We start from the raw sequence: 25,096 nt of genomic DNA, 5'->3' as shown, positions 1-25,096 counted from the left end.
GAGATCAGTAGTGTAATATCAATCTATTATCAATTTCATCCAATCAAATCTATGGTTGTACCTACAGTTGTATTTTTGACTTGTACTCTGATAGTATCTGCAGCGGGGCTGCCGTAGCTCTTTCGCTCAGAGAAAGCTAAGCTAAGGTCGGTGACCTGGGTTCTATACTTAAAACCACTATAATTGTAGCGGATCGCAATCCACTTATTCCAAGAGTAACTACAACCTTTAGGCAAACAGACTCTTCCGTTCAAAATGTAAACTGTATTTTGTGGTTTCATTTGCGGCAAAGACGCCAGTACCTAAATCTTTAGGTTTGCCTGATTCACAGTAAACCTAATTAAAATACTACTGGCAGTCCAGCCACGCACTGACTTCTTGTTAAGATGTAGACACGCCATTGTGTGATTACACCGTCACCTATGACCCACACCCTTGTATGGATGGTCACACCATATTGTGTGTCCCACCCCATCATACAAGGGTACGTGTAGCCCGTTGCAGTCACGCACTTGGCTTAAGACGCTCAAGAAAATAGAAATAATATTCGTGATTTCGCTGCAAGGGGAAACTGGGCTAGTATCAACAAATCAAATCAACAGTCCCTGTTAAACAGAAACCAAATCCACTTTGCGGTGATGTAAAATGATTCCTGAGAATACGAGATATCTTTATGAAAAGGTGGTAGATCTCGTTGATACAAGAGCAGAGTAAACTAACGTAACGAAAAGGAGGAGCTCTCGACTTTACAAGGCGGACTTTCAGCGCAGTCGTTTTGAATTCTATCGCCGATATACACAATCCATTTAACCATCTTTTGCGAATGGCTAGCGGTTGATATGTCCAATATGGTACTTTGTAACTTTTACAACATTGCCATAAATTTGCTGTAAGGCGCAAATCTTTACCTGAAACAATTTCCACAGGTGGACCATGTTTACAAAGATTTTCGTCGAAGATCAGCTTGGCTACATATATACCAGAATCGGTATCGCTGACAGCAGCGAGATGAGCTAACTAACTCAGAAGGCCTACATAGACTGCATTACAGGTATAAACGGGCGTCAATTCCAAAAGACCGAAATATAGATTGATACCAATGAGCCGTTAGCACTTCCAAGAACCGGTACTACGTGTGCAAGTAATCAGCCAGGTCAGGGCACTTTTCTATGTTTGTTCGAAGCAGTGTTCTTGTATCATTTCGGTGTCTATGGTAGGTCACACTATTTGATTTTACTATTCAAAAAGAGTATCTTCTCGTCGCCAAGGCCATACTCGTCTATGTTAGCGAAAACCTTTGAAGCGCAAACGCTAGCGCATTTATCATAAGTGTTCAATGCGCCTGTCTACGTCCGAATATCCGTGCTCCACGACAATATATCGTTGAAACAGGCTTGTCAATAGCCATGATATGGATATTGTTAAGCGTACCTGGCGCGTTGGACATTCCCTGTGGCATAGTTAACCATTTTCAGAGCGTCCCGCATCGAATAATCATTGTAGGAGAGGTTTAGCGCCGTCTCTCATCGGCAGATGATTATTAACATCGGCTAGGAAACGAAAGAACCAATCATACTCTTTTGTAGCACTATTTCCTCAAGAATCGGCGTTTTAGCGCGCTGACATGATTTTTCTGGTTTGTGAAAGAAACTCAGATTACCAATCAAAACCAAATGAACATCCGCCCTTTGCTGTTGACTTGTTTGTGTCGAAATTCGGCGCCGACAGGCCAGATTAAATTTCGCTCACACTTAATCTGCTTCTTGCTTTTCACGAATGAAATCATCAACGTCGTCTTACTGTCCCATTGATATGTTTCATTGTATATGACGCAACATCTGCTTGACTAAGTCAATTTCATGATACTTTTCTATCCATGGAACCCCCACGTTGTGAATTTCTCGTCAGATACCGTAGCAATTCTTTGATAATGCATATATATAGGATATGCAGAACTTTTGATAATAGATACCCCCTTCTCACGCTCGTTGCTTTGTAAGTGTCTTCAAGGACATATTTGCTCACGACGAATGACAAGCTCAGCTCCTCATCCGGTATCAACCGTGCGACGACATCGCCGTCGAGTAATTTAAGCGCTAAATCTCTACAGGTATATTAACATAATATTAGCTTCTGTTAGAGACAGTAAGGGGAACTTTGTAACGCCTATGACTGCCCTGGCATTTCATTCACAGGTGACAATCTCTCTTGACATTAACCTGTAAGGCTTCACTGAGCCGCATTGTTAGACCGTTTCACATAAGTGCTGGCACAGCAGTACTGATACATCCTTACAAATAGCAATATCTCTTCTTGACTTCAGGACCTGGTCCTTCGGCTCGCGACTTGAAATCGCCTTCAACTTCACTGGTGTTGGTACAGAAGAATGTGATACTCAGTCATTTCCACTCTTAACCAGCACTAGCTTACAGAGCCCCCCACTTGGGGCCTCTATTGACCGCCCCACCAAATATACACTTTGAATTTCATGACCTGCAATTACTTCAGACTTTCTAAACAGATATATTGCGGTATACACTCGCTTCTCTTTATCTAATCGTAAGGCCACGTCAATCCTTCGCTCTACCTTCCAAAACTATTCAAAAAAAACTTGATTGCCGGTCAGTTCAAACATTCTCATGTATTACGCAGAAGATATCGCAGTTTCGAAATCGCCCCAAATTTCCTCTAGCGAGAAGTGAGGTTCTGACTTGTCAAAGCTCAACAAAAGAGAATTCCATCTCAAGACGCACAGATATCGTATATGCATAGCATCTCTCATGCCTCGGCTTCATGGATAACGTCTGTACCAGATGCATATCGTTCGTAACGCCACCACCCGCTGGAAACGTTACGGCATCAAATATTCGAGACGCTGCTATGAAAAACCAACAAATGTGGACTGCGAGCCCTATCTCTCTATGCGTAAATCGCTTTTCTAAAGATTCGACATGATCTCAACGAGGTACAATAAAACTCAGAAATTTCCAACTGCGTGTACTGGGACTCGACGCTTTCTCGAAGAGGTTTGTCGGCCAAACTGGCGTGGGATCGCTCCTCTTAGCTAAGAGCAAAGATGGCACAAAACGCGCAGATGCCTGTGTCACAACAGACGAAAAACTATCTGGGTAGCTAGAGATCTCTTTATTCACCGCAGCATCGTGAGGCCCATTGCAATAGGGAAGGATAGTAATTAGCAATGTCGATCCAGCGCTACAGTGAGAATCCATGCTTGTTTCAATAGTTGTTTAGGTCCTGTTAACGCTTGCGCAAATGTATCTAATTTGCATATTCGGGTCAAAGTTAACCAGCGATATATTGAGGTTCAGTTGAAGTTCTTTCTTGAGAGTTTTGAGATAAACAAGCATCATCAAGAAAGTCTTGACACGAAGAAGATCAAACTGCTCTGATGCCGATGTGCAACAAGGCATCTCGTGCAGAACGAGAAAGAAGGGATCAACTGTACATGTTCAGCAGTCCAGCTCTGACAGAATTTGAGAAAGTGGCTGAGATGAGCCAACGAATTAGAGCCTCCGTCTATGACGTACGTCAGTGCCTTTTTTAGCCGCCCCATCTAGATGCTTTTGAATGAATCAATACAAGCTTGCAGCTCTCTGCTGTCCTAAACTTGCTGGTCGAGATATGACTGGTTTGTGTCTTGTTCGTCGCGTCAGACCATACCGCCAACTGCCTGTATTTGCAGTCATACTAGGTAAATTGACATCGTTCTGGTACATAAAGAAGATAAAAGTCGGGAGGAACTGCTCTGTCTATGACAGGTACTACCCCCTTACGATAGAGTTGCCTTCTTGTTGTTCTGTGTGCACCATCCAAGATTTTAGATCTTTATAGTCAATAAAGACCTAGCGTTTCCTGTCATGTAACAAAGGAATATCCGACTCTTAGTCGACTTCCTACAAATCCTCGACAAGGAAATCTGTCTGTTTCAGAGGATTCACGTGACTATAAATCAAGTAGAAAACCAACCTTTGCGTCAAATCCAAGTAAAGCAAGTTGTCGCTGCTTATTCGACTGTCTTGTCAGACCACGACAATCCTTGTGATAAGATCGGTCGTGTGTAAAGATCGACTAAACCATAATATCAACATTGTCCAGAAATTTATCAACAGATAAATGTTAATATCCTGACATGAAAGGTTTTGCAATGAATCCAACTTTTATAGAGGCTCTTGATCAGAATGTTCTGGGGCATCACAAAAGTGTATCCCATCGAGTGTCTCTCTGTCGTTTGCTTTCTTTAAGATATAAAAAATTCAGAGAAAATTATGACGTAAGCACGCACTGAGCAACTAGAAAATTTTTTAAGCGAGGTGGTGCTTTTTAAGCCTCAGATTGCGTAGTTCTGATTGCATCAACAAACGAGTTTTTGCCCTTGATGAATAAACTGTTGTTGTCACCCGCATAAGTAAACGATTCAGACTTGATAGCGACTTTGACTAAATTATTCCGCTGTCACGATGGTCTCGAGGTACCGATACTCTCGCACTGTAACATCTAATATCACAAGCACCATAATTTCTGGTGCCACTACGCTGGTGCATACTACAACCGGTAGGAAAGTGAACTCTGAACATCAATTTATTGACTGGGAAAGTTTACATTTCAGAGCCAAATATGTGCTAGCTCCTACTTATAAACACTTTCAAATAAAACAGAGTCAAGCACATCACAAATCCCATGCCGAGCCTTTTATTACTGCTACTTACCCACTTAGGCATTGTACTTGCGAAAGATGTGTCCAGGTAAAATCCATTGATCCCAATCCTTCTCGTATTTGAGGTAGTGTACGTAGCAAGCATTAGTTCGAATGACCTTGAGCACAATGGCATTGTACAGATCTCCTTTACTCCCCCAACGAGCCATTACTGTATCATGCACGTCAGGAGTTTTCTTCAACGCAACCTTCTTGCCCTTCTTACGCTGATACAGAGATGATATGGGTAGGAATTCATCATAGATGGACTCCCAGTCGGAATAGTGAATCTGTACGAGTATCTTGTCGTGTACTACCTTCAGCACCTCCGCACGATTGCGCTTTTCAAAGACTTGCACGCCAATAATATCCCCAACTTTCAAGTGCAGTGAATTCCAGTGAGTATTTGCTGCCGTTGCTTTCACTTTGGAATCCGGCAGCTTCGTTTTGTTTGCCGCAGCCTCAATAATTTGCTTCGCTTCATTTATTTCCTCACCATTCAGCACAGATTTTGCTTTTGTGAAAGTGGATTTCTTTTTCTTGTTTAGCTTTGCACTCAAATCAACACGCACCAAGAGGTTATCAATGTCATCGAGTAGCTTTTTCCAGTCCCACGAGTCTTCTGTTGGCAACACTTGTTCTAAGGACAAGATGCGGCAAGCATGGCGCAACCCGCGCATCGTATCTAGCTTGCGCAGCGTACTGACTTCATCGCCGAGAACCTGGTTATTACCAGTATAAATGTCCTCTATAGCAGACATGACATCGTGTGCGGCATTCCACAGGATCTCGGCATGATTAATTGTTGGTGAATCTTGCGCTAAAAATGAGCGCAAGAAAGCTAGAAGGTTCACCGTGTCTACGTGAAAACGGTGATATGACAAACACGCTGTGACGTTCTCACACGCGTGCAATGTGCCTTCAGGCATATACAAGATCTGGCCCGGGTTCACATCAACGCGCCATGCAGGTAAAAAGGCAAGTTGTGGAATTGCATCCAGATCTACATCGTGAAAGTTGACCGTCTCATGAATTGAATCTAACTTTGCTGCTGAACGGTGTAGCATGGTGACTCGCTTTGTCCCAAGTATAGGGGCAATTGTAATTCCGAGACCACCTCGGTCCAAGTGCATTCGACTCCTCGTACTCTTCTGGCCCATGAAAAGATATTGCAGAGGATTGTCACCCCGCACAGCGTCAAGCCAGTACAATAGTAAGTTATCCCCAAGCACAGGTAGCTCCTCACTCTTATAGCACAGCAAAGGACCGGCCTTGGGATCTAGCGGAAATTGCCACTGGTGCAAATAATAGTCCGACTTGCCGTGCTCCCAGTAGTTCGTCACATAATCGCTCAATGGCAGATGGGTCTTAATTGGGTTGCGCTCTTCGTAGTTACGCTCAAGTATCGGTACCTTAACATCGTGAATACCTTTGAGAAATGCCGCCGCATCTAGCGTTCCGTCTGACTTAATCCATCCGTCCGCAAACTTTAGCCAGTCACTATGACCTTCAAGCACAAATGGTTCGCCAGCAAAACGCTTTGCCTGGATCTTTTCTTTGGCCAAGCGGTTCTTAACATTAATAACTTCCACTTGTTTAAAATACAGGTGTTCCCATTGTGTCGGAATCGTATATGTTGGATTGATAGCTCGTTCTTTAGCCTCCTTGGACTCATAGATGGTCTCCTCCGACAATGCTGTTCGAAGTGGAAGTGCAGCACTGCATTTGTTGGGCTGATCGATGATTTTTTGTGCTTTTGGCTGTTTTTCTTCTTTTTCAGATTCACCTGTTGCTGTCTCTTCCAATGACCGTTTGCGAGCAGTTTTCAATTGCTTGGTAAAAATTGGTGCCAGTTTATTATCATTCGAAACATTTGTGACGCTCTTCACCGATTTATCCTTTTCAGCCGACGTTGTTCCCGACTTTTCAGCTGACGCTGTTTCCGCTACAAGCGCTTCAACAACAGCCACAACAGCTTCTGCAGCAGGCTCAGGCTCAGGCATAGTTCCGCCAAAGAATGGAGGGCGCAGGGGTAACGGCTGACCTGTCAGCACTATCACAAGCGAGTCAGTCACGTCATCTCTGCTGACAAACCTTTAGAATGACTAGCTTCATCAAAACCTACTGCCGACAATGCTTCCTTTAAAGTACACAAGCGCATTTTTATTATTTTTCAAAATATCCAGCATTCCTTGCATTGCGCCTGCAGCGTTAATTGCTCTACATAGTCAAGCCATTCCATATCAATTTTAATCCTTAAATCGTGTTTCAATCAAGTCCAACAACTTTACTTTTTTTCCACTAATTGTGTGTGCAACTCATACGTCTGTTGACTGAGATCTGGGTATCCTGCTAGGCCCTCACTTACCTGGGCATGACCATTTAACTCGTCCCTTCCTTATTCATCATATAAACAATATCAAATACAAACCTGTAAAATAACGCGATCAAGTTGACTAATCTCCAGTGGGGCTGACGTCGCCAAAATGCCTTCCTCTATCGCCACATTCTGCTCAAACGCTTTCGCCGCCGTCTCCATGAAAAATCTCTTTTGATGTCATGGCCTAAAATACAGAGCTTATGTGTACCACATATATACCTGGGTCTTCATTATACTCCACAAGCTCATCGTATATAATGGTAGCTTCGGGCGTGAAGAAGCCATCAATTCGTCGGCTGGACGTAGCGGCTCAAGATGCAATGAAAGCCCGATATGAGGCGTTAGCATTAGTAGAAGAGCAGTTTTGTGATTTTGATATTGTTTGGGCCAAAGTTCATGGCTTTCCTTGGTGGCCAGGCGTGCTGTTCCTCTCGTGGGATGGAGTGCAGAACGCTGGTATCCATACAGACCCTAAAATCGTGGCATCATTAGCAGTACCACCTCCAGAGAAAACTCCAGTGATTGACTCAATAACAAACAAAGGAAAGGATGTATATGTGACGAAACGCCATTGTCTGATCATGTTTCTAGACAAGTTTAACTTTTCTCTCGTCGAGATGAATCCAAATTTTGTGGCGAGCTTTACGCCTCATTATCATTTGTATGAAGGAGCAGTGATGAATAGTAAGAACAGCAAATTTGTTAAAAAGAAAAGCGAGTTTCGACGTGCAGTCATCAAGGCGACGCAGCTGCTGCATATGGTGCGGTACAAGATTGGTTTTTGGACATTGAAAGAGTTAGGAAAGTAGTAACTTTGATTGTTGTTCTTATTGTAGGGAAAAGATAATCTAAATGATGATTTATTGCTTCTGGATGAGCCGGGTCAAGCAGACAAAAAACGTTGTACTAACGAGGTGGTGGAGCTTGATGCGGAAGGAAAAGCATTGCTTGATGAGGTCTCGGATGATCTAGTCGTGGCAGATGATGCAGCATTAAGTGTGAGGAAGGAAAAGGAGGTAATTGAAGAGGAGAGAGTGATGAAAAAGTCGCGAAAAAACGTGGACAGGAAGATAAAAATGACACATACAAGTCAAGTGGCAACAGTGAACGATATCGAGATTATCGAGAATAAAGTTGAGAATGTTTCAATGGTTATGCCAGCTGTAAAAACGTTAACCGAAGATAATACGCTGCTAGTGCGCAAGTCGTCTCAAAAAGAAGATACTTGCGCGAAGCCGACGCAATTGCTTACTCCTACTGATACGTCAAGTGCTTTAGAGATCAAGAAAAAGATAATGCGTCCTATTAGCGAAGGTTCTAAGAGAATGTCGAGAGCAGAACGAAGACTTATTAATGAAGACGCTACCTTAAGCTCTCAAAGCAATGTTAAGAACGTTCATGTGTTAAAAGAGGAGATTATATCTCCAAAGCAAGAGGCCGAGCAAATACGTGATGTGAGATCCGATAAAGTCGTAGAGATCTCAGAGAAAAAGGAGTCCATTGATACACCATTGTCTAGTATTTGGACAAAGGGTGCATCATCTGACCCACGTAATGATTTCAAAACGCATACACCATTGGCTTACAGACAAGATCTTGTGTGGGACGACGAAGTATTTACAAATGAACCCAGCGTTGCTGATAGATACAAAATCACGTTCGAGCAGCAGTGTGGAGACGGAGTTTTTCAAATGAGTTCTCAAAGTGACCGCTCATTGGGCAAACGCCACTCACGGTCTGTTCGACAATCTCAAATTCGTCAGCAAATGATGTCGGGCAATTTAGATCCGCATACAATGGTGCAGTGTGCTGCCTATCGCGCAAAAGATCGTGTTGAGGAGCCTAACAGTCGTAGTCGCAGTGGGGCTACATTGGAACCCCCGTTTCAAGTGGTGATTCACCCTGACGCCGTGTTTGTAGCTGACGTTCATGCTCACCTTGCTACTTGCGAAATTATCGGCTTTCTAGGTGGTAAATGGGATGAAAACTCTCAAACTTTGTACATCCAGGCAGCATTTCCGTGTCGATCTCTTGAAATTGACGGTGACGACGGATCGACTGATGTAGAGATGGATCCAGGGAGTGAAATTGAAGTGCGTGGAATTATTGAAAATGCTCAATTGGAGGTCGTGGGCTGGTATCATTCACATCCGGCTTTTGCGCCAGATCCTTCAGTTCGAGATATCGAAAATCAAACAAGTTATCAACATCTTTTTAAGCGTCCTAACACTAGTAAAGAAGAGAACACAGTGAGCATGAATTTAGAGCCGTTTGTAGGTCTCATTGTTGGAACATACGATACTCGACGGAACTCGCCTGTCAGTCTCTTTCGTTACTTTCACACTCGAAGTGAAAAAGTTAGTGGAGTTGCAAGTCGCGAGATCTTTATGCCATATGAACTAATCCCCGTTCGGCGCCACTTTCGAAATGTGTTGCAAGACGAAGAACGTGAAAAGTCTCGATTGTTTCCAATGTATAACTCAGTATCAGAACACTTCAAATTGGGTAAGACTCTTAAGAAGCTTCAGCACCCTGTGGACGTGAGGAATGAGTCCAGTCAGAAAAAAACGTCGAGGCTGTCGTCTGTGAGAATCAAAAGGAAGGGTTTTGTCAGGAAGCGCAAACCAAGCTCTGAAGCAAGAAAATCAGTGATAAAGAAAACGAAGTCGGCACGTAGACGCCCTTTGTCTACACTTAAAATGCAATTTAATTCAACAATCAACAATGCCAATCACGATCATCACACAACAGGTATTGACTCCTTGACGTTAAAATATGCATGTGAGAACGACCACAATGAAATCACGCCTTTGTCAACCTCGAACTGTTCAGGGATATCAAATGATGCTCCTGTTGTGGTAGACGAAACACTAGCAACATTAGGCGGTGTAAACGAAGATACAATGAAAAATGAAGAATCAGAACGAAATATGACGTCCGACGTTTTGAGACATCAAACTTTTAATGACGTCGCCATGACCCGTAAAAGCGTCAGTGATAATGAGAATAATCACGATGGAAAGATTGAGGGTCTCATGGGTGAATCTAAGGTGTCTGAAGCAAGTGCGAGTAGGTATTTACATGGTTTGATGCTTGACCCCGACGCAAGATCCTTAGGGAAAGATGGGATGGCGAGGCACGTTAGCAGGGACTTGGATAGTGCAGCTAAGAATTTGGATCTGCGGATTCGTCTACCAAATAGTCCCAACATTTCGATGCGACCCTCGTCGACTTTGTCATCTGCGGATAGGCGAAGGTTGCCACTTTCAACAAGCCTTACTATATCCAGTCGGAAAAGAACTCGCAAACCACAGAAAACAACGAAGCATTGGATACGGCAAAATTCGCCTATGAGTGATTGGTCATCGCCAACTCGATCTTCAAGGATTCACAAATCCACATGCGATAATGCTTTTAAAGCACCCATACGGTGTTGTTCGACTAAAGATGGCGCGGAGGGTGCTACACTGCAGCCATCAAGTTCTGATCGTCCGGACTCGGACAGCGCGTTAATAGATGATGTGCAGTATTTTGTTGTGGATGAAAACATCGACAGGTCTACAATTCATCAAGGCGGTGCGAGTACATTAAACAAGGTAGCCATGCATCCTCCAACGTTGAATACAACAAAAAGTGATGAAGTCCAATGCATTGTGACTTATTTAGTGGATCAAGTGGAAAAATTATCATCTTTCGAGACGAAAGCGTCGTCAGACAGCTTTTTGTACAAGTTACCAGTCGATGAACATGTGGTGGTCAATGGTGAGAACTTGAAGCCTCATATCGCTATGCATGTCAAGAAATGTGAAAATATGGCAAGTGGGAAGGCCATGCGAACTCAAAGTGGTAGTTTTTATGGAACTTCGCCGCTATTCGGAAGAAATCGAGAGTGTGAAGATATCCAGACATCGTTGAATAAAATGGCGGAGCATTTGACAAAACTTCAGTCCTTGAGAGTGAGAAAGCAAGGTAAACGTAAGCATCGAAAAGACACAGCATTTATACCTGAGGTCAAACTTGATGTGGCGAAGCTTGATATGAAGCAAGACAATTCTCGCCTTGAGCATAATTACTTGAAAGCGTTGCGTACTAAGTATGGGCGTGGAGTGAGCGCATGCACGGAACAGGTAATTACTTTAGTAGATTACTATCGATGTTTTGAGCGTCGTACAGATCTGAACGAGCTTTGGAAATCACGGATCACTAAATTGGATAAAATTGGGCTATCGCTCTCTGAATACGTTCAATTTTTAGATATACCGTGTGCCCTACGACAAGACTACATCAAGGTAAACATTCGAAAGCAGTTTTTATACTACTTTACTAAAGCTCAAAATTTGTCGATTTATGTCCAGGACCTCATTTCGTATCTCCGTGAATCATGGACAGCTAAAGCGTTGCGCAAGTAAATGTTTTCATTAAATGCAGTGTCGATTGTAAGTGCAGTACTATGCTTGGATGAGTGACCACGCAACGACAAGCAATTAATCTTTTTTGCTTTATTTTCATTCGCCTGCTCGTGATCTGCTTTCAGTCACTAAACTTCTGCAGGGGTTGAATCAGCTCCCTGGTCCGTCAATAGCAGGCTCATCATTATATCGACTAATTTGCCGTAAGATGGAACGTGGTCTATGAGATGAAAACGGCATAGGAGGAACCTGTACAGATTCGCTCTGGTTTGAATACTGAGAACGGCCGTAAGAAGATATCGGATACGTTGACTTAGGAGGTTGCCTTAATGTGCCGGGCGGGTCGTTGATGCCAAATTCTTGGGTACTCCAGCATTTGCCAAAGCGAAGACGTTGTGCTCGCCCAAATACTCCATCGGGTCCACCGGCGTCCACGTGTTGGTCTGAAGACGGAGACTTTTGTGCAACTGAAACATCAGATATCGGTCGCGCTTGGCTATTTTGATACAATCTTGTATCAGCACTAGCGTTATCATCGATACAGAAGCGAGCGAGCGATAAATTTTCCTTACGTCGCAACCAGTCTGGCTTAAGTCCACCACTCACACGACGTTGACTTAAGGATTGAAGTGGTGACGCTTTAAGAGAGGGTACCAGCTGTGATGGAGTTTGCCCTGATCGTGACAGTCTCGAGATCTCCGTATTGCTTGCTGCAAAATGCTCGCCTTCCGGTGATGTTTTGGACCGTCTATTTAACTGTATGCTCGGACGTCCGGACGATCCACCACGTCCACCACGTCGAGCTTTCTGATGAGATCGATGAGCTGTTTGCTGAGTGTTAAAAGATGTCTTACGCGATTGTTGCTTAGCTGGAGGAATATTTTTTATCCACGAACTCTTGATCCATTTTGCCAAGCTGTTTAAACAATTAGGTAGAGCACGAAGTCGCCCTGGCGGTCCACGCGTCTTGCATAGATAATTAATTGTCTTACCAATATTTGATGCAATCACTTGATTCCGAGACGGAGTTGGAAGCATGGCCACAATTTTCAACACGTCAAGTAGCTCATCGTCACGCACTTCACGCTCATGTCTCTCTACCGTAGACTCATCAAGAGACTCCGTCTTTTCATCTTCTATCACTTCAGTTGCAAAGGAACTGAGTAAAGTGTTTAGAACAAAAAGTCCGTCTGCGTCCATAAAACGAACCACAGCGTCGCGATCCCTTATGTCAGGATTTCGAAGCAAATCATACTGCATTGCTATCTTCACTTTGGTCACCTCAGGTCGGTCAAGAAGATTTAGCAGTGAAGCACGTAGCAGCTCAAATGCCATAGCGCGCCGTGGTAAAGGTTCTACGGCCTCGTGTAGCGTCTTATGGATTACGTAGCTTGGCACTGACTTCTGTATATTTGCTTCGATTGCATCTGACTCTGTACTATCGGAAGCGGATCCTTTGCTTGCAGATTTTCTAGAAATGTCTGAACTATCCGACAAAATTTTACTGTCAAGGTCTGCCGTCCCTTCATCGTCAACTAGCATATCTTCTTCCACAGGATGACTAGCCATCTCTAATGAAATTTCTCGAGGAGTGGTCAAAGCACCATTTGTAATCTGTAAAATATTAGGCGCCGATTCCGTCCTTGTGTCACTGCCAGCCTCCACCTTCATTTGATCAATTATTATAACATCGTCATCATTTTGCGGGGAGGTCGCATTCTCAACAATTGCTACAGATCCCAGCGGTATCTCTTGGACATCTTGATCAAAAAATGTCTCGACCCTTTGTCGTTTTCGTCGTACTGATACGACGTCGTCATTCAAATTAAGTGCACTGTTCCTCGTTCTAATTGACTTTTTACGAGTCTTTTGTCGACTAGGGGACGAAAAAAATGGCGATTTGATCAATGCAATCATCCCGTCAATTACAGCAGATTCCGATAATTCGCTTGTCGATCCATCCTCATAATTTACACAATATCGATTTCCAAAAGGGAGAAAACTTGTTACTTGGCCTCGAACATCTTCGTCTACATCACCTTCAATCTCACTTGAAGCTTGATAAGGTCGGCGTAGTTTAACCCCCAAATATCGACTGGTAGTAGTATCTTTTACTGGTGGAGGAAATACATCATGATCGTTATCATAAAGCTCAATATTTGATGCCGACAAGAACTTCATCACTTCTCCTCGAGCCAACAATCGAGGTTCTCCACCTCCAGGCACGAAAAGGGTATAACAGTCCAAAGTTTCGTCATAACGTGTAAGCCATCCATGTTCATCCCCACCCTTTCGACGCTGTTTTCGCACTACGTGCGAGCCAACAAAGCCAAAAGGATCCTTTGTCTCAATATGGGCCATTTCCCTCTATCAAAAAAAATCTCAATACTCTAATTAAATACAAAACCCTGGCTCACTATTAATGCTCGAGCTGTCTGCACTTGTCTTTGTATTATCTCAAAAGCGTAACAAATATAAGACCTAGTATTCAGCTACAAGACCCTTTTTCCTGCTCCTTCACTGATTGTGTCGCTTCTTTTACCCTCAAAGACTTCGGCTTTAGTACTGGCTCAAGTCTTTAAAGAGATTTTAAGAATGCAGACCAATGAACTGGAGGAGAAAAAGACAGAGCGTTCTGGCTTAACCGCGCCACACGCCTCTCCTAGCGCCAAGTTGACAGACGTTATTTTTCTGACATGTGTAAATTTTAACTAATCATGAAGTGAGCCTTTCATACAGCATAAATGGTTGATCTAGTCAATTTGAAATAATTATAATTAGTTGCACAATTTTAATGAGTATTTGAAAATTGAGCATTTACCCCACCATATAAGAGCACCGATCCTGTGGTGCAGTGGAATGCTGTTCACTTCAGAACCGGGAGGTCCAGGGTTCAATCCTCGGGCCGGGTAGAGCGAGGTTAGAGTGTAGTGAATAAAATCGTACAGCACGTGCTTGACATGGCTTACACGACTCCTAAAAAGGGGTGACGCTCTAAAATTACCATATAAGAGCAAGAACAAGAACCAAGACAGCTAATATGGTTGCCTACGTAATGGCAAACCCTCATATTCGTCACTATGAATTCGCTTTGTGATTACTATCCGAGTTCGGCAAGATCATTGGTCGTTCGACGTTTACTCGCGTCGTCTCAGCGCCAGCCCCGATTCCCAAACTTGGAGCTGCTCTTGCTGGATATTGTGCAGCTGCACCAAGCTCTAAGCGATGTCGCTCGCTGGAAGAAGGCGACCGGCATCTCTATCCGCATGACGTCTCGTATTCGTGGGTGCATAAGTTCAAGCGCGCTGCAGCATTCGTTTGCGCACTGCATCCGGGTCAGTGGATCTCGCTACGGTCGACGTCAAACGCCGCGGACTTCAGGCTTTGATCGGGGAGGTATGAACCACAAGATGTCTTCAAATTCGATGAGACCAGCCTTTTCTTTCGCATGCTGCCCAGCCAGTCTTTCGCAACTAGGATGACAAGAAGGACAAGGCTCGTTTCACTGTCGGTGTAACGGGGTTGAACGTACAATGGTAATAGGGGTGTGTGTCACACGAGATGAGTATGGTGTGACTGCACCCAAATATGAATACGGTATGCGGCTGGTAGCCAGTAGTTATGCATGAATTTAGATCTTACTCTATATATTTAAAAAAATCTATGCATTTGAAATTAGGTTGCTTTGCCGCAGATAAACATAAATAAAGTCAGTTTTTGGTTAAAACAGGAGAGCTAATTAGCCTTATGTTAAGGCAATACTTACGCTTGGGGTAAGCGGATCGCGATCCGCTAAACTCGTACTTCTTCTAAGTATAGAACGAAAGGTCGGTATTCTAACTTACGTTTCCTCAAAGCGCAAAGCTACGGCAGCCCCGCTGCAGTCGGTCTGTACTGCAATATGGCAGGTACTGAAAAGATGGACTTCGACGTCATCAACAGCAGCTAGAAGTGCTGCTGCTTTCGGTGAATTAACACAGAGCACCTTGGTATCAAGTTCTACGCGTACAAGAAGTCATGAATGACGCGCTTTGTCTTCTTGGAATGGCTACCACTTCAATCTCAAGATGCTAAGCAAAAAAGTGCTGCTGTTGGTGGAACACACAATAGCATTGAGCTCGTCCGTGTGTGCTTTCTCCTGCCCAACACGACATCTTTCTAGCAGCCACTCGACGCTGGTATCACCAATAGTTTCACGTGTAAGTACCACTGGGAGATTGACTAGCTCGAGACCGACGGCAACATCTCGCGCATGGGCGTTCTGACAGCGTCCCAGTTTTCCATTGATTCGTTGGCTGGTGCCAGTGAGAACACCATGCAGAAATGTTGGTGCCATACGGGCATCGTGCCAGCACCCATGGCTGCTTTGATCAAGTCATTGAACGACTGTGTCGATAATCACTAGCTCAATGCTCTCATTCGGTATCTCGACCTTGCCCACCGCTCGACGCTAACACTCTCATCGACAGTGAAGACAACTTCCATGGAGCCATTGTGGACACCACCCCGCCGACCAGTGATACAGAGGGCAATACTGCCGCTGATGAGAAGTTGGAGACGATTAACGGACATGTTTCCACCGCAAGCTCTAGCGGCATGCCAGCACCTCGCGGTCTACGCATTCGCGCATGGCCAGGGTGGACACGATATCGCTGTGGTCATGGCGTTTTGCGAGATATATGGTGCAGGCGTAATTGAAGCAGCCAAAAATTTGGCATTCTTCACTGCTGAGAGCGGTGTAAAAAGTCACTTCACCCTCGACTCACAAGGTCGTATTTGCTGGGATAACGGACCAGCCTTCCACATGTGACCACCCTCCGGTTGCGCAATTTGAGACTGTCATCAGATCAATCCAAGATAGAACATGACTCCATAGGGTCAAAAATATGCAAAATGGAACGAGAAAAACAAGAAATTGCGCACAGAGCCTTACGAAATATAATTGAGACTCAAATCAATAGCGCACAGCTAGTATGAGAAAGCTATAATTAGCAAGATGGAGGACAGATGACATGGAGCACTACGAGACGAGGTGCTCGCATTGAAGGAGAATGGATTGTGAAAAGTGATCCTCCTAACAGGCAGTCATTCATCCCATCCAAGCTGGGTGCTCAAAGAACACCATTAACACGGGATGGGAAATTTATTTTTTGTTTAATATATACTTCTATCGGTGCAATTAAGTGATCCAAAACGAGATTAATGGCGTTGATTTTACATTTACCTTTGCTGCTATTTCAGAGTACGCTCTGATAAATTGGTCTTCTCGGTACCGTAAGATATATCTACGAGGCACGGCAATATTCCAAATGCATACGTCAATGCAAAGACAATAGTGTTTGGAATTTTACTTACCTATTTAGCAAAACATATTTAATTCCAACATGGAGGTTCATAGGGAAAATGTTACGGATAGGAGCAACTGATGATAAACGTTGTATAAATATCATCAAGCAGGAGCACGCTTCTGCAATGTGCACTTGTGATATTTGGATTTTGCGATGCATTTTGGATATGTGTGCTGCACTGCGACCGTCCAGGAAGTGAGAAGTTATCACGATGACGTTGGCGGACTGTTACGTCGTCAAAGCTTGATCTACTCTACGCTTTCCCCACAGAAATGAAATTACTGCCGGTCTATTTTTCTGAGAGTTAAGGTTACTCCTGTGTTGTGTGTGTGTCGAGCTGTAAGAAGACTTGGGTTTTGCATTGGATCAACATGGGACATAAATGAGCGTTTTGATTCATATGGACTGATATATCTGAGCGCAGTGAGGCTTTTGGATAAAACCAAGAGCGATGAAAACTACGAAGGTATATAGCTGCCGATTAATGTGGTCACGGGTGATCCGACGGTGCAAATATTTCAGAGTGTGGCGGGCAGTTTTTCGTGAATTGCAAAATGCACGCAACCGCCGATCAACTTGCAGATATTCAAGCAACAGAAAATCCAATCATGAACGATGCATTATAGGAAACCTGCGAAAATAACACAAAGGTGCCTGGTAAAGTATGAGTAAGCGTCAGGTGATCTACGTAGGTAGCAGAAAATTTGCTGAACTGACGCTAAATGAATGATTGGTGCTGGTTTTCACCGCGGCACAATAGATAACTTAACTAGCGCTTAGCATATCCAGAATTTATGACGAAACCGTGGTTCTGTCGCTGAAGGATGGCTAGCGCCGTCAAAGGTTGGCAACAAGGGTAACAAGCTGTACGACCGTGCACTAAAAATCCCTTTTGGGTGACGCTGCCTACGAAAGCCGATGTCGCTTGTTGGACGGCACTCGACTGAAAAAAATATTTTTAATCAGCATGATCATCAACTGCATGAAATTCGATTATGCGATCTAGTTTCCTTAGCGTAACTAGTATTATCTGATGCGATCTTGACGTAGACACAGGTTTTGAAATCACTCACCAAATACCCCTTTTGGACTCACATTACAAGCCACAGACTACATTGCTCTCACCTGGATCATTCACAAGGCTTTAGCGCTTCGAAAGTTCCCGCAGAAAAACTGTGTGAGTTAAAGCTCCTGCTTCCGTTATCGTTATCGTTATCGTTATCTTAAGCGGATAGTGAGCTCAACAAACCCACTAGATTACAATTTTCACAAAATGAAACGCCGTCGAAAGTTCTTTTCTGAATTAGTTACGGATGATCATGACTCGACACGTCGCCAAGGAGAGCGCGATTACTGTATCCGGCTTCAAAATGTTCCCTCTCGAAAGTAATGCATGAGAATTTTCAGCAACTTACCGAGACTCCATTAACCAATGCGACTTCTTGTCAAGCTTCACCGCTCGTCTTCAAAATTAATCCCCCCAACGCTTAAACAGGCATCGCACTTACGACCACATTTGCGTGAGCTACTCCCACCGTACCGAGTAGCGAATAATGCCAAAAAAATAATTGTCGGATCGACCCCAATTTGCTCAGCAAGCAAAAGTGCACAAAGATTTTTGCTAGATAGCTAAATTCTGAATACAGGTAGCTGTGGATGTGATCGACCTGATACAACAAAAGACTCTCGCCGCGTCTCCAAGTGCAGCCTTAACACATATGTGTGAGTACTCACAACTCATTTTCAAAGCGTAAGAGAAATATGATCGTTTTTCTGATCCAAATGTCAAAAGTACCGTTTACGGCAAGATTAGCAGTGATTACAATAATTAATGCCCCGATGGGAACCATACGGTTTAGACTGCGGCATGGTGGCAGTGTCGGCGTGAAAATTTGATATACATCCCACACGCCCAATGTCCTCAATAATGGGATTACCACCCTTTGCCCTGGGAGTAGCTTTATAAGCTCGGTAATCTCACCGTTTTAAAACTTCGTGAATACATCCATCGGATGACTCGCCAAGCTCAACGATTTTACTCTTCGGAAGTGACGTACGACTAGCAACACATAGGACTACCTCAATTAGTTTTAAACTTTCATGCCACAAATCTGTTGAGCGTCACTGCTCGGCACAATGGGTACACTGAGCTGTTCCAACTCACTGCGGCAAGTCTGGACCATCAAGATTACATCTTGGTTCTACCATTTACCTTTCGATATATATACCCAAATATGACAATTGCGGCAAGTTTGTGACAAGCCGCGACGAGCCGCCTCCGCGTGGACGACATGGGAGACTGTGGCACAAAGTCGCTTAATTTCATATAATTAGGGGGAAAATCATTGAAATTCATTCCACATCGCCTCAACCAATGTAAGCGCTAGCGACAGCCGCTATTCCAGTCGCATCTGAAGACCAGAGCTTAAGCCGATTTCTCCTTCCAAGTTTTGCACTTGGCTCTTTGCAATATCGCTCCTTACCTTTTCAGACAGTCCCATATCTTGTGTACAGTTATTGCATTTTCTAACATGCGCCAGAAGCATTTGTTTCTTATGATTGATCGAAGCTTTGCTAAAATAAGTGATTTCTTCGCCTGATAATCAGTCCATGGTTCATGGTATTCCAGTCTTGATATATGTAGGATGCGATAATACCACAAATCTTGTCAAGAACAAAGATAACTACGCTATCGAATATTATTATGTTTGACACCTTAGCGATTATCCTCGGTGCGATACGCACATATATGTTATTTGCATTAGATGCATGACATATCTTCTATCTTTGAACATTCAAGCGTATTTGCACGGAACCCAGCACAGGGCTCGGAAGTCATTGCTAACAATCAGCAACTCTGGGCTGTTAGCCGCTCTCGTCGGGATATCCGATCATCTAAGGTCTGGATCTCACTAACCGCAAAATATTCGAGGTATAATAGGACTCAGCTCTCCCCCAGTGGGCCACTGCATCACTTAACCACGAGGGGTAGTTTACCCCATTGTACTTCTTAACGCAGAGAAAGATTTACACAGGCCGCGAATGTTAGACGATAGGATGTAACAACAGCGGCTACATTAGCACCGCCCAGCAGTTAAGAAACCAATCTCTTCCGCCTCAACCTGGCTAAGGTTATAAATTCTGACCCGCTGTAACTGTGCACTACAACCAACACTAGAAGCGCTGGAGTTGATATTCCCATTTAAACCAACACTTCAAGCGAATGTGTATGCGCGAAAATACTCGGTGTGATCTTTGCATGTATGAGGCCTTTTATAGACTTTAACAGTCACTTTTTCCATAAGAGGGTTGGGCGCCCTCGCGGCGACAATTGTTTTAGCGCCAATTCTCTTTTTTCGTAATGGAAGGCCTAGAATTTTGACCGCGTACAGTCATACTGATTAGGCTATGCGAATACTTGCGACCTTTGCGCTCAGATAATAACCGGTACAGAGAAGTGCTATCTACTGGGGTGCCGCACAAGAGTGCCTATTCGTGTGCGAGCTGATTGCCATCATGATGCGCTTTTACTCCGTTTGACGCGGGAACGATTTCATGCTATCTAAACTTACGTATCCAAAAAAAATTGTCTTTGCCCTTGTCGGGCTGGCTGCTCAACGAAAGCGGCCTCAGTTTGTTGAGCTCTATCGAAACCGGTCGTGTTTCTACAGACATTCGGTTAAAACTTTTACATAGATGTCTGCAAATTGTGCTAACCCATCGGAATCAACACCTCAAGACACACACATAAATTTGTTATGTGGGTCTTGTTTGTAGATACGTCAACATATGATGTACCCTGCAAATGGCGTATTTGAACTCAGTTGCCTAATTGATGACAACCAATACCAAGCGAAACGGGCTGACGCGCATCTCACCCAAACATAGCCTTGCGTTTCAGAGTCCGCAATAATCAGCACACAATTAATTGAAAGACCAGCCGTACATAAGATGCCAAACGCCAATAGCATTTATTTGCTGATCTTAAGAAATGCTATGTTTGGAGGTTACGCTGAATGGAAAGAAAGTAAATATACTTGTTTCCTATCTACATACAAATTTTTAAATCGCATTGCGAGATATCAGTAGCGTACGTGTGCCACCAACCTTCTCATTACTGATTACCTTCAGCCTCATCCATACCGAGCACTAATCATGATCATTCATCATGTTCTTTGCCGTGTGGGATTGTGAGCTTCGTTTAAAAACTGAATGGCAACAATGTAGTAAGAGAGTGTGTATCTTAAAGTAGCCAAGCCACCTTCAAAAGCGATACCCAAAATTTACATCTTGATAGTTTTTGAGTTGTATAAGATAGTATGTTTGCTGTCTCAGCACTTCGAGTCTCCATCATGTTTCTCTATGAAGAGTTCAAGGGTCTTCAAGTGTGCATATTGCTTACCAAACTGGTACATTCGAAGGGATATTTTGTGTGCCTTCTGTTTTCAATATAAAACGCTAGTGCTAACAATTGTAAACTATGCTAATTGTCATTGCAGCAAAGAGCAGAGATAAGAAACTTCTCTGAAATTATTTTGCTGAGTGAATAGCTAATGTTCTCTGTAAAGGATCACTTTGGAACGGAAAGATGCGTTGTGTCATGTCAACTCCACATTTGACTCTCTTCGACCAGAAAATCTTCTCTATTATATGGGCGTCTGATACCTGAGAATTATATATTATTGAGACAGCTGCTCGTGTTGTGGCATGGCTAACCTGAGTAACAGAACCCATGGGACTTTTATTTTTTTTAGACCGGCTACGGGGCGATTACCCAAGGACTACTAAGTTAAAAAAAAAAACAGGCCCTGCGAAATAGCATGATAGCTCTTAGATGCACTCTTGGGTGCGGGACTGAAAGGAGGAATGCCATATCCGAGAAATTTGCTAGCACAGCCTTTTGACGTTTCCGGATGGAGTCACCGTTTGCCTACGTCGAGCAAAATTTACGACGTGGTTGCTTTGATTAAGAATATGACGATTTTTGCCTTAAGCTTTCATTAGCCACCTTTGGAAAGTGATGCTCCAAAACGAAGTCAACTCATAATAGGGTCTCGGTTTGAGTATAGGACGTGACGTTCTAGAGCATTTTCCACGATATCCTCATACGGGGTAGGTATACCCGTGCTTTATCACGTTTCTAACGAATTATGACATCCTTCTCTAAATAGCCCATACGTCCTCAACTTGGCATTTGGCTCCTCGCCCGTAATGACAGTAAGGATGTCGATTGGGACTTTTTCCGTCCATTTAATCTTCTTTGTACCAATATGCAATATTGATGCAAGTCAGAAAATCGAAAGCTTATCACAGATTGAATCCCCGGACGCCTGCCTAGTCAAGAAATTTGACTTGTGATGCGCAGCCGTGAATCGGCAAACACCGAGTTTAGTTTATGTTGAATTTCCTTCATTGTTGACGATGATTGTGTTCAGTACCTTCACCGTTGGTGCTCCTCTTCTTGCCTTCTAAAAAATGCTTGTTACAATTATCTGTTACAGCACATTTATCAGTCGTCGTGAATAAAACCATGGAACACGTTAATGAAGCGCAGGCGAAATCGTCTTTTTCATTAGATGAAATCTGTCTTATATCATGCACTGCGTTATTCTCGCTCGAAAAGTCTTCACATTTAGATATGATTAGCCCTTCTATAGCCAGACTGAGGCGATATTAATTAATGTATAGCGCCCATCCGTAGTCAGAAAAGGCTAGTGTTTGTGAATAAATTTTATAAGCAAATGACTTTCATTTTCTAAAATGATGATTATCTTGTACAGGCGCAAAAATGTCTTTCAATTGTCTTCCATTATTGTACTCGGGCTTCGTAAGAATGAATAGACCGATTTTGGATATAAAAAGCCAGTGACGATCGGGCTAATTCTCGGCTAAGAGCTAAACCATCGAGTTAGTGTGCCAGAGTTTAGGTAGTCTGTATGATAAGGTACGAGTGGCTTCTCTGTGTATACACTGAATGGTATTTACAAATTTTCTAAAGTCGAGCACTGGATTCGAGCGTAGCTACTACGTTCTTGGATCTTGAAAGACCTTGATTGGGGGTATGAAGCTGATAGAGCAAAACAATAGGTTGCCGATATGATCGGCATAATACCAGTTTCTAAAATAATGACTTCTTTGTGACTGGTGACATGTATTGCAAAGCAGTGACCTCGCAAGTACTTTAAAAGCCCAACAGGGCAGACGCCAGGATGAGGAACGACGTCGGGCATAGGTAGCACCAGCCGCGCGATTGCGATGTTACTAGCAATGTTGCCGTCAAAGCTGGGGCAGATGAATATTGTAGCCGGATTTGCCGATGACTTGACGACAGTATTGAATATCATAATCAGCCTTTTTGAATGATTGGTCACAGCAACGTTGCAATCTTCACCTAAGTGACATACGCACGCCAGATTTCGGGGAGTACTCAACTAGCTTCGGTGAGTCCAGAGAGCTCAAATGCTATTTAATTAGCACCCTCAACGCATGATTTGTCTTCATTGTCGGCCGTAGCAAGAAGGGCGCGACAGTCTTGAGCCACAAATGCTCCGTAGCTAACGTCGCGATCAGAGCAGCAGGCAGAGTATCGTTCAAATTTTTTTCATGGATGTTTGGTTTACATCTTCGATAAGCAACAAATCAGATATTCTCTAGCATCTGCAAAGCTGCGGCGGTAGTCGATAGCCTCGATTTCAACAGCTATAACAAAAGCTGAGGGGGAACGCGTAGGGTTAAGAGGCCGCGCAAAATTATGTTGCGGTCGTGCGCTTCCGGAGATGATTCTGTTGGTTGGGCCTGTCTGCATCAGATATGGCTAGTCCATAGACACAATTTTTGGTCGCACTGTCTCGTTGATGGACCACAACGCTGGGATCCTCAACAGCAACTCTTGACCGGAAACGCGCCCTGGCAGAGGCAGTCTAGTCCGGTTCCGTTTTCTTGTATGTGGGATTTTTTGGGGTGACCCGGCTTTCAGGGCTGGCTTAGTTGCTCTGGGCGGCGGAGCTGTTGATCTGGGCTTGATTGTCTAGACTTGGTTTTCTGCGGAAAATGGAGAAATGAGAAAAAGTGGCTGGAGAGGAAAAGTCACCTGTCCGAATTTATTCTCTCTCAAAGGTTCAGTCACATAATACATTTTGTTGAGAGTTACACCGACTATATGGCGCAAAGCACCCCCCACTTAAGTTCTATGAATTGAACCTTTTGATGGAGAAAATGGATTAAACTTATTATCCATCGGATGACAATTATCATCACAAAGCCTATCATGTTTGTCTTTATGCTTAGTATTCTAAAATTGCACTTATGATACTTCTAGATCATTCGCCACGGAATGCGCGACAACTTTGATCACCATCCGTATTCCCTCATCAAGAGCTTGCTTTGAGAAGCTGGATAATCTAACGTGGAAACACTGATGACACCACGAGGGGCATTACAGATGGAAGAGCTTTACCAGCACAAATTGAAGATACCTACTTGCTCAAGGCATCCAATCATACTGCAGTACCAGATTTCAATTCGTGGTTGTTTAAGGGCTGATGAGAGCTTACTTTTTGGCTCGTCGCCATCAACTCTTTTGCTAGAGGATTCAACCACTATCGCTGATATACGTCAACAAGTTGTCGCGCCAAAAATCGTATATCATTACGATAACACTATCCAACCACGACCAAATAAAGCAGCGAGATTCATCATTCAAAAGTTCTGTACCTCGGAGTGCTGTGGTCGCCGTCAGTTTCGGAAGTGATACGGCTATTTGCCACTCTAGATTACAACACAAAATCAATATGTGCTTTGAATATATCGGGTTATCAAATCTTCATAATTAAGAAGATTGCAGATAGTGGTCATTATTCGCCCCAGATTCTCGCTGAATTCCGAGATTTGCCGGCTCCCATTCAAGTGGCATTCACTCCGGGATCTAGCCGGTTCATTTCAAGCATACGGCCGACTGTCAAACGATTGACACCCTGTCCTTACGATGACGACTGCCTGCTTGCAACACTCCGACGTCTGTCTTTGTGTCGATCGCGTGTTTACGTCCCCGAATCCGCCTCTGCAACGTATTTCAGCCACTCTTACCCGATGGTCTCACCATTCCGTCCCCGCTCCTGACTGACCCTGAGCCCACGTCAAGCTTGTCACAAAGAAAATGGCCACCAGCATTGACACGTACCAGCCGAAATGAATTTCAACTCCCTAGAGGAAGCAAGCGCCCCCAACGCCTCTGCCGATAAAAAGC

The 25,096-nt window shown here is 43.7% G+C and overlaps 8 protein-coding genes across 8 annotated transcripts in view; 4 read left to right on the top strand and 4 right to left on the bottom strand.

Annotated features, from left to right (window-relative positions):
* Positions 1-3,415: 3,415 nt before the first annotated feature.
* Positions 3,416-3,799, top strand: PHALS_10357 (uncharacterized protein; the record flags this gene model as incomplete). The annotated part of the gene is made up of 3 exons (XM_024725767.1): positions 3,416-3,544; positions 3,604-3,712; positions 3,780-3,799. The coding sequence occupies 3 exons, from the start codon at positions 3,416-3,418 to the stop codon at positions 3,797-3,799; spliced, it is 258 nt and encodes an 85-aa protein (XP_024576511.1).
* Positions 3,800-4,731: 932 nt separating this feature from the next.
* PHALS_10356 (mitochondrial carrier protein) lies at positions 4,732-7,253 on the bottom strand (the record flags this gene model as incomplete). The annotated part of the gene is made up of 4 exons (XM_024725766.1): positions 4,732-6,767; positions 6,840-6,934; positions 7,006-7,082; positions 7,146-7,253. 4 exons carry the CDS (start codon positions 7,251-7,253, stop codon positions 4,732-4,734), a joined length of 2,316 nt encoding a protein of 771 aa, XP_024576510.1.
* A 98-nt stretch (positions 7,254-7,351) lies between these two features.
* PHALS_10355 (metalloprotease family) lies at positions 7,352-11,652 on the top strand (the record flags this gene model as incomplete). The annotated part of the gene is made up of 5 exons (XM_024725765.1): positions 7,352-7,855; positions 7,931-11,383; positions 11,450-11,468; positions 11,523-11,530; positions 11,629-11,652. The coding sequence occupies 5 exons, from the start codon at positions 7,352-7,354 to the stop codon at positions 11,650-11,652; spliced, it is 4,008 nt and encodes a 1,335-aa protein (XP_024576509.1).
* Position 11,653: 1 nt separating this feature from the next.
* On the bottom strand, positions 11,654-13,864 carry PHALS_10354 (uncharacterized protein; the record flags this gene model as incomplete). Its single annotated transcript, XM_024725764.1, has 2 exons — positions 11,654-12,469; positions 12,605-13,864. The coding sequence occupies 2 exons, from the start codon at positions 13,862-13,864 to the stop codon at positions 11,654-11,656; spliced, it is 2,076 nt and encodes a 691-aa protein (XP_024576508.1).
* Positions 13,865-16,331: 2,467 nt separating this feature from the next.
* On the top strand, positions 16,332-19,281 carry PHALS_15427 (uncharacterized protein). The gene has a single exon (XM_036407429.1). The coding sequence runs from the start codon at positions 18,284-18,286 to the stop codon at positions 18,482-18,484; it is 201 nt and encodes a 66-aa protein (XP_036263133.1). The 5' UTR covers positions 16,332-18,283; the 3' UTR covers positions 18,485-19,281.
* Positions 19,282-19,616: 335 nt separating this feature from the next.
* PHALS_10353 (uncharacterized protein) lies at positions 19,617-19,900 on the top strand (the record flags this gene model as incomplete). The annotated part of the gene is made up of 2 exons (XM_024725762.1): positions 19,617-19,751; positions 19,871-19,900. The coding sequence occupies 2 exons, from the start codon at positions 19,617-19,619 to the stop codon at positions 19,898-19,900; spliced, it is 165 nt and encodes a 54-aa protein (XP_024576506.1).
* Positions 19,901-22,616: 2,716 nt separating this feature from the next.
* On the bottom strand, positions 22,617-23,687 carry PHALS_15426 (uncharacterized protein). The gene has a single exon (XM_036407428.1). It carries the CDS (start codon positions 23,193-23,195, stop codon positions 22,833-22,835), a length of 363 nt encoding a protein of 120 aa, XP_036263132.1. The 5' UTR covers positions 23,196-23,687; the 3' UTR covers positions 22,617-22,832.
* A 467-nt stretch (positions 23,688-24,154) lies between these two features.
* The window catches only part of PHALS_10352 (protein kinase domain protein), a gene marked incomplete at both ends in the record, with an annotated part of 2,960 nt that continues 2,018 nt past the window's right edge, over positions 24,155-25,096 (bottom strand). The window contains 4 exons of the mRNA XM_024725760.1: positions 24,155-24,265; positions 24,331-24,433; positions 24,937-24,975; positions 25,031-25,053. Of these exons, the coding sequence (XP_024576504.1) occupies positions 24,155-24,265; positions 24,331-24,433; positions 24,937-24,975; positions 25,031-25,053 (276 nt within the window). The remainder of the gene's footprint in view (positions 24,266-24,330; positions 24,434-24,936; positions 24,976-25,030; positions 25,054-25,096) is intronic.

The sequence above is a fragment of the Plasmopara halstedii genome (assembly GCF_900000015.1).
Source record: "Plasmopara halstedii genome assembly, contig: Scaffold_470, whole genome shotgun sequence".
Classification (NCBI taxonomy): Eukaryota; Oomycota; class Peronosporomycetes; order Peronosporales; family Peronosporaceae; genus Plasmopara; species Plasmopara halstedii.
This window is presented reverse-complemented; position numbering and strand designations above follow the sequence as displayed.

Excerpts from the sequence above, each read along its gene's own strand:
- PHALS_15426 (XM_036407428.1), bottom strand. The coding sequence starts at position 23,195 with ATGATATTCAATACTGTCGTCAAGTCATCGGCAAATCCGGCTACAATA.
- PHALS_15427 (XM_036407429.1), top strand. The coding sequence starts at position 18,284 with ATGCGACTTCTTGTCAAGCTTCACCGCTCGTCTTCAAAATTAATCCCC.